At 31.7% G+C, this 12,248-nt stretch overlaps 2 protein-coding genes across 4 annotated transcripts in view; both read left to right on the forward strand.

Annotated features, from left to right (window-relative positions):
- The window catches only part of LOC109544390 (amidophosphoribosyltransferase), a 12,019-nt gene extending 6,405 nt beyond the window's left edge, over nucleotides 1-5,614 (forward strand). For both annotated transcript variants that reach the window (XM_019914528.2, XM_048666675.1), the window contains exons 4-11: nucleotides 1,586-1,776; nucleotides 1,842-1,900; nucleotides 2,818-3,086; nucleotides 3,142-3,261; nucleotides 3,324-3,429; nucleotides 3,485-3,611; nucleotides 3,664-3,773; nucleotides 3,828-5,614. In XM_019914528.2, the coding sequence (XP_019770087.2) occupies nucleotides 1,586-1,776; nucleotides 1,842-1,900; nucleotides 2,818-3,086; nucleotides 3,142-3,261; nucleotides 3,324-3,429; nucleotides 3,485-3,611; nucleotides 3,664-3,773; nucleotides 3,828-3,976 (1,131 nt within the window). In that variant the 3' untranslated portion in view covers nucleotides 3,977-5,614. The remainder of the gene's footprint in view (nucleotides 1-1,585; nucleotides 1,777-1,841; nucleotides 1,901-2,817; nucleotides 3,087-3,141; nucleotides 3,262-3,323; nucleotides 3,430-3,484; nucleotides 3,612-3,663; nucleotides 3,774-3,827) is intronic.
- Nucleotides 5,615-9,953: 4,339 nt separating this feature from the next.
- The window catches only part of LOC109544387 (homeobox protein Meis3), a 67,238-nt gene continuing 64,943 nt past the window's right edge, over nucleotides 9,954-12,248 (forward strand). For both annotated transcript variants that reach the window (XR_007281534.1, XM_048666615.1), the window contains exon 1: nucleotides 9,954-10,272. The gene's annotated coding sequence lies outside the window, so the exon portion shown is untranslated. The remainder of the gene's footprint in view (nucleotides 10,273-12,248) is intronic.

Raw genomic sequence — 12,248 nt, forward strand, 5'->3', positions numbered from 1 at the left:
CGGGACTAATTATAAGATTGTGGTTAAAACATACAACTATGAAAATAACAAATATAATACATAATATGTAAACATTCAAATTATTAGATGTATGATAGGAAAACAGCACTTGTAAATAAAACAAACGGGTTACTTCAAAAGTAGAGATCGGTATCGACCGATAATAAGTAGTGTGCGTGACAGGTATACAAAACTTAACTAAAAGAAATATACACTTGCCTTCCAGACCAATTTTTTAATATAGTAATTATATTTTAATCACAAATACCTACTTTGGGTTTGTACTTTATGTAATTATGCAAGTGTATATAACAAAAGTTGCTTTGAGCTTTGAGAAAACAATTATTAATCGTATAATTTTTCACCACCGATTTATGAATTAACAGCATCTACGAAATTTATATACATATAAGTCGTTCTATAAAATTATTTAACATTTTGTATGATTTCTTGGATCTATTGGTTGAACAATGGATGTGCAGTTGAGTGATAAATCAGCCATTTAGATTTTTTTAGGTCAAATGGTTGTGAGCAACCATTATCAACAAGTAGCAACATTTTTCTTTTCCTTTCTCCATCTTTCTATAAAGTTTTTCAAACCATTGTTCCATTAAACTTAAAACATCCAGGATTTATTGTTACTTCCACTTCCACACCAGATCTCAGTTTTACTTGTAATGTTTTATAATAAAATGCTATTAATATGAATGTGGCATTAATTGCATATATTTGCCTTATATATGCGGAATAAAGCAATTTTTAAGTATATACGTTTATTTTCGGTTGTTCAGTTTTTCATGAATTTGTATCTTGGTCAAATTCTCACGAACGTATGGTAGATGATTAAGTGAGAATTAACAGTTATAAACATTAACTTTGACTATTACTTAGTAATCTCCACACTTAGCGCAATACCATTTTCCTATTGGTCTTCCTTCCTATGTTCTGATTGCTTAAAATTACAATTCTATCGGTTCGTAGTATTTTTTCTTAAACTTATTCTAAACGTACAGCAATTTGCATTAAAGATAAAGATTTGTACTAGCGTGTGTTATTGAAACAAATAATTGGTTGCTTTATGGTTATATAGCTACTGCTAATTAGCAGTGGAATATACTTTACTGGAATTATCGACGTTTATGTAAACATCTAAGTAAACAAACTATTCCCTTTACTTGAACAAATTAATTCAAAATATTGATGTATTTTCAAAAGCGTTATTTGGGAAATTTAGATTTTTAAAATATTCTGGGTGAGACCTGTTTAATATCTTTCATATAAACATTGTTTGCAACTGCGTCTTCAATTATATCTTGAAGACATAAAACTTTTTTACATGGTTAATGTTTGTCTTGTGAAATTCGATTGCAAAATTTAACAACGCTAACTATTTGAAGACTTTATTCGGCTACTGTTTGTATGTTAAAAAGTCTTCACAAAATAAAAATATGAAATATTTAGTTTTGACATAAAATATCGAAAATTCATAAACAGTTAGCATAAGGCGTTTCTAGTGAAAAGAGCTTAATAAAAAAACCTTCATTGTTGTGACTAAATGTTATTAACTATTTGTGTTTTATTAAAGGTTTTAGATAGAGGAGTGGGACTTTCTACCCATTCAGACAGCGAACTCATAACTCAAGCGCTGTGTTTGATACCTCCAGATGGAGAAGTGAATGGGCCTGATTGGCCAGCTAGAATTCGGCATTTAATGCAGTTGGCCCCTTTGAGTTATTCTTTGGTAGTTATGTTAAAAGATCGCATCTATGCGGTTAGGTTAGTAATTTTTATTATTGCGGTACCAACTTGGTATCTGGATTATTTGCGTTTGTTCTTTTCAGAGATCCTTACGGAAATAGGCCACTTTGCTTGGGAAAAATTTTAGCTTCAACACATGAAAGTATGTATAATATTAGTATATTTAGAAGAGCTTTTTGCGAGGACACTGATCTTGGAAAAAATGTTTGGCTCTCTTATTTTTTTGTTGATTTTTAGGGCGCTAGAACTTGCGTATTTTTATTTGGAAAAACTGTGTTTTAACAACATTAAACTAACTACAATTTAATTTCTTTTTAAGATCTGTATTTATTGAATAGTGAAATTGGATTGGAAAATGCATAATCTCTATATTTACTAATGTACTTACGCGTTATGCTTAAATTTTAATGCAACATTTTATATGAAGTTTGAGAGTTTTCTGTCTAAAACGTGAGCTAAAAACATTTTTGGTTTTTATATCACCATTGTTGGACTTTTGCTTTTATTCATTGTATGCTACATGAAAGGCTTTGGTTTTTGTCGAATTCATCTCAGAGAAAAATGTTTAAATGCAGCAATGAAAACCTCCAAGATAGCCATAGTAAGCTTGAAAAAAATTGTTTTTTGTTTTCATTTTCAAGTTGCTAAATTCTCAAATCTCCAACTACTTTGCAAAGTCAAACGTAATGCTGTTTTAAAATATTCTTTTGTGGTTTCAAAGTTTCATTTTTCAAAATCGTTTTAACTTTAATTTTCCTAATTATGAACTAATTTTCTTTAATTTTGTACTAGTTTTTATTCTAACGATGACACGCGTGGCTACATAACAGTAAATATGATGTGTATATATGTAGCAAACATTCAGCAAGTTTCAGTTTTTATTTTCGTTAAAATAAATTTAGAAAGTTGACAAAAGAATAAGAAAAAAATAAACAAAAAACTTTCCCGGATAGTCGATTTGCCGGCATTTGGAAAAGCGCTTCTCATTTATTTCGCTTGATTATCAGAAAGTCTCCAAGTATTTTAACCTGAAATTTAATTTGAAATTCATTTTTTCAGTGGTAAATGGATTTACAGAAGATATAGTTAATAAAATAGTAGATGCGGAAAAACCGGCCGATGGCTGGGTAGTGGCATCTGAATCGTGCGCCTTTATGAAAATCACACGATATATGAGGGAAATTAAACCGGGGGAAATCGTCGAGTTGACTAGAAGTGGACCCAAAACTATTGATATCATTCCTACGCCTGCAGGAAAAGCGATGGCGTTTTGCATTTTTGAGTACGTCTACTTTGCAAGGCCTACAAGCATTTTTGAGGGCCAGGAGGTAATTTTTATACAATATAGGACAAAGCTTTAATTTAAAGTCATATTGTGTCTAGGTATATAACGCAAGAGTTCATTGTGGAAGGCAACTTGCTTTAGAACATCCTGTGGAGGCTGACATTGTTGGATCTGTACCTGAGTCAGGAAACGCCGCAGCACATGGATATTCACTGCAGGTAAGGTAAAATTAATAGAATAATTACACTTTTTTATTACAAGTATTATAATTTTATTCTAGTCAAACATCCCGCAAGGCGAATTGCTAGCCAAAAACACCTATGTAGGAAGAACATTCATACAGCCAAGCAACAGATTGAGGCAAATGAATGTGGCATTAAAATTCAGTAAGCTCTACAAAAATGTTTTAACCTTCTCATTTTGAATGTCTAACTATCTTAGGCCCGATATTAACCAACGTAAAAGGAAAACGCATCATATTGATCGATGATTCGATAGTTCGAGGAAACACTGTTGGTCCCATCATAAAGTTGTTGCGAAAATCTGGAGCGAAGGAAGTGCACATTCGGTATATCCATTAAAGTTATTTAATTGGACAATTCTTTAAATATATATTTTAGAATTGCCAGCCCTCCACTTAAATTTCCTTGTTATATGGGCATAAACATTCCCACGCGAGAAGAGTTGATTGCTAACGCGAAAGATTTTGAGGATATTGCTTTAAAAGTTGGTAAGTGTTATAAACAATATGTTAGTAAATCATTTTCATATAACGGAAATTTAGGAGCGGACAGTTTGCATTATTTGAGCGTGGAAGGACTAGTTCGCGCCGTCCAGAAGGATATTAAAGTACAAGGTAGGAAAATTGGACACTGTACTGCGTGTCTCACTGGAGAGTATCCGGGAGGTGTTCCTGATAATCTCGACTGGTAATAAGGGATAATTCCGATATAAGTTCAACTTTTTATTTAGTTAGAGTTTGATTGATTAGGGAAGAAAAATCTTGAATATGTAGCTATAGTTTTTGGTATTTACAAAACTCCTAAATTCAATTAAATTGACCCTATGGGATAAACAGGAAATGGATGGATAATGCGCCTTCTTTCAGTATTAATTTTACAAGTTTAGCGCATATGCATACTTGCTTGTGATTATCTAAGTTAATAGTGTTAGGTTAATTTTTTATGTTATATATATCAACTACATATATATAAAACTTACTAGAAAAATGAGATAGATGCGAATTTTATTCGCATTTTCGGCTCTGCTTATAAATGTATCAAATTTTCCGTCGAACTTCTGAACAATGTGGAGAACACCTAATGAAGAAAAATGTTGCTGGTCAAACCTTCTTCTTTTGTTTGTGAAAAGTTTCTATTCTAAGTTTAGCCTATTTTTAAGATTTTTTAAAAATGTTAAAACGAATCAAGTAAAAATKTAAAAAACGACAAAAAACTTCCTGAAAAAATCCGACTTGAATTGCTTACCATCTTGCCTTATTAAATTGTTTTTATTATTTACTTCTGACGAACCWCTAGACTTCGAATTATTAAGGTAAGCAAAGCAGACGATGGTAAAGTTTCGGATGCAATTCGCATTTTCATCWTGTTTTGTTTMTTTTTAATTCAGTTTATAATTGCATTTAAATATTTTATTTTATTTTTAATTTTTCACTAATGTTTCTACGCGATTTTGTGATTTAATTTGTCAAGGGCGCATTTTAATCTTATGATTGTCGTTTTTATACAATTTTTGTATAATTGTTCTTCGTTGGATATTGCGATTTATTGACAAGTCTCTTGACTAATTAATATCATGAAAAAAATCCATGTTTTTCCAGTAGTTCATAATTTAAAAAAAAAATATATTGTTTTTCTTTTTTTTGCATTTAACAACAATTTTAACACATTTTTCGAACCACAAATTCAAAAGCTTCAATGTTTAAAAATGATGTATGCTTTCAGCTGATTATGAATGAGCCATTAACACTATGTAAATAATAGTAGGTTTTGTGTCTTGATAAGACGCAATAGCAATGTCTAGCCGAATCGCGACTAACAGTAAAAAATCGTCTTATTTTTACGTTAGATTTTTCTATAATAGTTAAATTTATATTAATTAGTTATTTAAAAGTGCCTTTTAAGTATATACATTTCAAGTAGTATGGTATATTAAAGAATCTCGAAAAACCACAAAAATAATATTTTTTGTTGTCCAAAAAAATGGTATTACTAGTATAGTTTTTTTACTTTCACATGAATATTGACACCATATGATCTGAATGACTCCATTATTTCGTAAAAAAATTACAAAGGTATATTCTATATACAATATTGCAATATTGAGAACACACATAATTTATTGTTTCTTGCATTTTTCTGTTATGTTACTATAATGTGTACGCATGTATTTTATACAGAAATACCTGGATGTACTAAGCATAATTATTCTATGCAAATGTTTTGTTTATATTAAGTAATATTTTAAATAATTTGATTTGTTAAATAAATACAATTTATATTTGTATAGTCTGCAGAGCTCTTAAAGAAATAAAGAAGTATTCTAATAAAAGTATTTTTATTATCCAAAAGCTAATATAATACTACACATTTGGCATTTGCGCTGTAATAAATGATTATAAATGCTTTAAAAAAAGTAATCAGCAGGAAAACTACTCCTGAGCTATTTTTTAATCTTTACTGCAAAAACGTGATCTAGGTGCTCCTGTAAACTCCGTAAACACTGACGCAATATTCAATACTACAATTGTTTTTTCCTACGCATATTTCTTAAGATTGTGCACCCCAAGCGCCGCCCCTGGATGTGCATGTGTTACTTTAAAGCTTTATAAAATAGGCAGGCCTGCTATTTTTAATTATAGTGATACTTTCAGAGCTTCATTCAATTTTTTTGTGCTCCGTGCAGGTTCAGAGATGCGAATTTTTAACGGAGAGATCGAGAATAAACATCCATTTTAGACCTAGGTTTACTAAACTGGCAGCAATACAGCTCCCAAGAGAGTTTTATGAAACTTTGAGAATCTTTCGATGTGAAAAATATGCACTTTGAAATGCTTACTAATGGACAAAAATCAGTATTATCGGCAATTTTAAATTACTTTGTGCTTTACTTGGAGACACGAGAATGTTTAAAGTAGAGAGCCCAGTTGAAGAAAACCATCCATTTTGGACCGATATTTACTAAGCCGACATCAGGATTGTAGAGCGAATTGCATCTTCTAAAGATGGTGAAAATGTGTTATTGTCTCTTGCGTTAAATTGAAAGACGAGATTTTTTTTAAGGAAAGTGCATAGTTGAGTAAAAGCATTCATTTTGAGACCGATATTTACGAAGCTGACAACAATCAGTATTTCGGGCAATTTTGCAAATATTGTGAACATTTCACATTTTTACTAGCTTCAGATGTAAAACCACGAATTTTGAAAAGAGGATTTAAGTTGAATCGAAATTGTTTTGAGAGCTTTTTTCTTGAAAAAGAGAAACTGAAAAATGTTGAAAGCGATGATTACTAAACTGACAACAATCAAGATTCAGCTCGATTTTTATGAAACTTTCAGCAAGTGTAGAGTGACCGGCAATTTAAAGATGGTAAAAATACTTCAGACAAATTGCCAATTGCGTTAGATTGGAAGGCGGGAATTTCTAAAAGAGAGGACAGTTGAGTAAATATTAATATTTAGAGATCGGTATTTACTAAGCTGGAAAAAATAGTATTATTGACGATTTTAATAACTTTTTAGTAAAAACATCAATTTTTAGACCGATATTTGCTACGCTGGCAATAATCAGAATTTCAGGTGATTTTTTTGAAACTTTGAGCCTCTTTAGAGCCAAAAATGTATTTTAACGATCATAAAAAGTTTTTATTGCTAACTGCTTGAGTTTGAAAGATTCAAATTTTTAAAGCAAAGAGCACGTCTATTGCGCTCTAAAAACAATGCAACAATCAAGATTCTGTTCGAAGTTTTATATAACTTTGAGCATTTGTAGACTGAAGCATCTTCTAAAGATGCTGAAAATTTGACACAGCCACTTGCGTTAGATTGGAAGATGAGAATTTTTAAAGGAGAAAACACAGTTTGGTAAAAGTATGTTTTTTGAGACCGATATTTACTAAACTGACAACAGTTAGGACTCAACATTTTTGGAGTGAAATGTCTTCTAAAGATTGCAAACATTTCAAATTGCTTCTTGCTCCAGTTTGAAAGATGCGAATTTTTAAAGGACAGAGGGAAGTGGAATAGGCCTATCCATTTTGAGAGCTTTAGTATGAGCAATCCGAATTTTGAATGCAGTTGAGTAAAAACATCTATTTTGAGACAGATATTTGCTAAGCTGGCAATAATTAGGATTGCAGGTCATATCTATGAAACGTTGAACCTCTTTAGAGCCAAGTGTGTTCTAAAGATTATAAAAACTATTAAAGGAAAAGGGCGCAGTTGAATAAAAAAATCCCTTGTGAAAGTCGTATTTACTAAACTGGCAACAATCAGAATTTTGATGGATTTTTATAAAGCTTTGAGCATATAATGAAGCGTTTTCTAAAGATGCGGAAAATTTTAAATTGCCACTTGCGTTAGGTTGGAGGACCTGCATTTTCAAAGGAGGGAACGCACTTGTGAGAAAACACACACTTTGAGATCGGTGTATATCAAAATATGCTTTATTGCCACGGAAAAAATCACAAATTTTGTGCAGTTGCAGGAATGCAGTTGTGTATAAACATGCTTTTTGAAATCGGTGTTTACTTACTTATTAGGAGTATTTAAGTTTGGTTTAAATAAGGTTGAAATTTTAAAGTGCAACGTGCTTTAGTTTGAAATATAGGAGTTTTTAACGGAGGGGGCACATTTGAGCAAAAACATCCATTTTGAGGCGTTATTTGCTAAGCTAACAACAATCAGAATTCCGGTAATTTTTTATGAAACTTTCAGGATCTTTTTCAGGAGTCAAGTATCTTCTAAAGATCGTCAACCTTTGCTTTAGAAATTTTAAAATTGCAACATGCTTTAGTTTAAAATATGTCAGATTTTAAAGGAAAGAGCGCAGTTGAATAGGGACATCCATTTTGAGACTGATATTTACTAAGCTGACAACAATCGAGATTCCGTGAACTTTTAATCAAATTTTGAGCTTGTTTAGAGCCAAGAGTGTTCTAAAGATGAGAAAATTTTCACATTGCCACTTACGTTAGATTGGATTGGAATTTTCAAAGAATAGAACACAGTTATGTAAATTCATTCTGAGATCGGCATTTACTAATGCGGAAAAAATCGCTGTTATTGGTAATTTTTATTCATTGAGCTTTTGCTGGGTGCGGAGATTTTGATATGTGCGGACTGGGTATGAAAGTATGTTCTAGATATAGTGAAAATTTTAAATTGCGTCGTCCATTGGTTTCAAAGATGCGAATTTTTAAATGGGGAAGGTTGAGTAAAGCACAGTTGAGCAAAAATATTAATTTATATCTACATATTTCCTGTGAAACTTAATTACGGCATCTGTAGAGTGAGTATGTAAGTATATGTTCTAAGACAGTCGAAAATTGCCTGCTGCTACGTGCTTTAGTTTGAAATATGCTGGTTTTTAACGGACGGGCGCATTTGAGTGAAAACATCAATTTATTGGACCGATATTTACTAAGCCGACAACAATCAGGATTCCAAACAATTTTGATAAAACTTTGAGGATTAGTCAGGTGTTTTCTAAATATTGTGAAAATTTCGAACTCCTGCTTGTTTCAGTTTAAAAATGCGAATTATTAAAGGAGCGGAAATTATGAAAGCTGCATTCGATTGAAAAACGCGAATTTTTAAGAGAAAGAGTGCGGTTTAGTGAAAATATGCATTCGAAGATAGGTTACTAAGCTGGCAAAAATTAGTATTCCGAGCGATTTTTAAGAAACTTTCTGCAATCTACAAACGAATTTTTTTTTCAGTCAGCCTTTTTTAGAGATGATAAAAATTTCAAATTGCTACTTGCTTTTGGTAGAATATGTACAAAGTGTTTCTATTGGTTGGCGATTTGTCAGTTCGTAATATCCGTATAAACTGATGCGTGGGACACGGGCTTAAAAAGCATTCATTATAAGCACGATTTTTTTTAAGCTGGAAAATTCCGAATTTTGTGCTATTTGTTGAGAGTTTCATCCAATGATAACAAATGTATTGGAATTCAAGCTAACTGTTAAACATTCAAAGTTTTAGAAGTCTAAAAGAATCTCAAAGTCTTCACTTACAAATCATAGTTGAACTGTTTCAAATTAACTCAGTAGATGGCAGCGATTGAAGTAATAAAGAAGCCTGACATTCTAGTTTTACTGCAGCAGCCCAGATGGAGATACGTCACATGCAAAATTAACTCGGAAAACTGGGAGGCGGAGCTTAGATTATCAAATTTATCTTAAATTTAATTGAAACATTCGAATGTAAAACAAGATTACTGTTGTCCATTTGCTTCACCAGCGCACTATTCCTTCGTTCTTTTTCTTGCTTGTGATAGGATTTTATTTTTAATTCATCATGAATAATTTACTTGGGAAAAGAAGGCTGGACAAAAAGAAATATCGGTACAAAGCGCATGCCCACGTTTTTCTACAATTATTGCAATTATTCCCTTTGTAGATCCTTGTTGGTCATAAAAATGTTATTAAATAATCCTTACCATAACGTTTAACAACTGGAGCCTAATTACACGTGATTTTCAACGGTTGAAGTTTCAAATTCAATGGTATTATTAAAATATTGGGCGTGTTTTACTGCCACCTATGCAGCACGTACGCTTTGTAAACACAGCAGGCTTCCCATGCTGCAAGAGAGAGATAGGTGGCAGCGAGTGGGTTGACTCTAGGAAATTAAAGGCGTAGCCATTTTGATTTTGACGAATATTGACATACGTCTAGTAGTCTAGACAGAAAGTCATTTGTTACAGTCGAGGTGACATGTAAACACGAGAAAAATCTGGGAAAAATACGGAAGTCGCATGTTTTAGTAATTACTCGCGTTTATTTTCTCTCGTTTTTTATTTTGCCGAATACCCGGACGGAGTTCCACGCGGTAAATTGAAAAAGTGGTTGTTTTTGTTTGGTTTCATTGAATTAACCTTGCGACTTGTCGATTAAATTCGGCCCGGTTTTTTCAAATGTTTTGGACTGACAGAAAACATGAGTGGAGCATACTAGATGGATTTTAAAATTCAACTGAAATAATGTAAGTACTTAGATTTCCATAAATTCAAACAAACACATATATTGCCACTGTTTTATATCGTGTATACTGTTCTGAGCGATTTTCTTCATTCATTAGCACTTGTGTCATAGTAAATACTCGTAAATTGATATGCCCTTCGCTGTTTCTCCTGCTGATTAGCACGTGAGATGCGTTATTTGAATTTATATTTGGTAAATATTTGTAGTGCAATCTATCCTACGTGATATTTTAAGTAAAAAGTAGTTAGTGTTTTCCTTCTAATTGAAACTAGAAACACTTTTTAGAAATTAGATTTAAAAGCGTTAAAGTATTTTCTGTTTGTTGTTGGGAAAGGATTTTGCAAACCAGTGCGTCTATTTGTTAAAATAATTATTGAAGTGCTGAAGGTTTTTTTCGACCAGATGCACTTTTTATCTACCTGAATAATACTGGATTTGGTCTGTTTACTATCTTTGTTGATGCTTTCAACTTTTCATTCCTTTTTAAAATGAGTGAAAGCTGAACCGATAAAATTGCTTTGCAGATACATCTTTAGAAAAGTCCCTACTTCTATTAGCTGCAAGAAAATGATGTTAAATAAAACAATTAATGAAGGCAAAAGAACAGCTACCTATGAGTTCATTACAATACAACGTCCAAGTGTAATGGATATCAAAAGCAATTTAGCTAGACACGTCAAAATATTAATGCAATAAATTTTTGAATCCTGGACCGATGACGCGCATATATTTTCTTCTTTATATTTGGCTTTCCTTTAGACCAGTGGATCGGCAGACTTATTAGCCAAAGAGCCAAATATGAACAGTAAAAAAAATTCGGAGCCAAATATGCTTGTTTACTAAACTTTTATTACACTAAATAAAACTAAATTTCATACTTAATAAATATTATTAAATAAATATACTTATTAATGCGAGCAATGTGCTTGCTCCGATGGTGTTGAAATTTCGAAAAATAGTTTCACATAAAAGTTGTGGACGCACAAAGTGCGCACATTTTAAACATATCTTATATGATACAGAGTGTCTCAGAAAAGCGAGGCAAGATCAAAGCGTATTTTTTTAAATAGAACTACCCATTTTTTATTAGCTCATGGAATGCAGCTTGAAACGCAGCACATGCACGCCATTTTAGTAAAATGTTTCTTAAAAACATGGTATCTAAAAATTCATTGTAGAAGCAAAAAAAAGCAGTTAAAGATCCAGAAAAATACGTCTTTCCAATCACCACAGATCCGTTAAGAATTATATTGAACCAAAATATCAATACATTGTACAGGGTGTTAACAATGTGGACTTGAATCTAAAACTTTTAAACGCAATATAACTTTTGTTTTTCAAATAGAAGTGTCTGTATATTAATACGTTATTAGATAGACAACTTACAAAGTTACACATTTGCATTTACACTTTAAGCTGTGAAATCAACCGTTTTCAAATTATAATTAAAAATTTCTAAAATTTGCTACATTTTGTAAGGTGGCAATGGAAGTCAATAAATATGTGTAAAATTTGAATTGCTATGATAGAGCTCCAGTTCACCATACAGCTCAAATTCATGAGTACCTAAATAATTAATTTCCTAAGAGGTGGATAGCCAGATGTGGGCCTGTTCAGTGGCCACCTCGTTCACCCGATTTGACAAAAATTGATTTCGTTTTATGGGCTTAAGTCAAAAACGAAATTTATAAAATAACTCCAACTACAAAAGATGACATGAAGGATCGAATCACAACTGTTTTTCGAAGCATTAATAATCTTGTTTTGAACTGCGTTAGCGATTCATTTCAAAAACGTAGATATTAATAGTTGCTTAAATGTTAACGGAAATCATATTGAACATTTATTTTAAAATATAGTAGGTATAATTTTATATTTTTATTTTTATAAACGTATGCAGTTTTATTGCATTTCTTGCTATGAAATTCAATGCATTTTATGAAACGTTGCACTTTTTTTCATTGATTATGTCAAGTA

This window comes from Dendroctonus ponderosae, unplaced genomic scaffold (assembly GCF_020466585.1).
Source record: "Dendroctonus ponderosae isolate FM_Combo_2020 unplaced genomic scaffold, Dpon_F_20191213v2 Dpon_F_20191213_5, whole genome shotgun sequence".
Classification (NCBI taxonomy): Eukaryota; Metazoa; Arthropoda; class Insecta; order Coleoptera; family Curculionidae; genus Dendroctonus; species Dendroctonus ponderosae.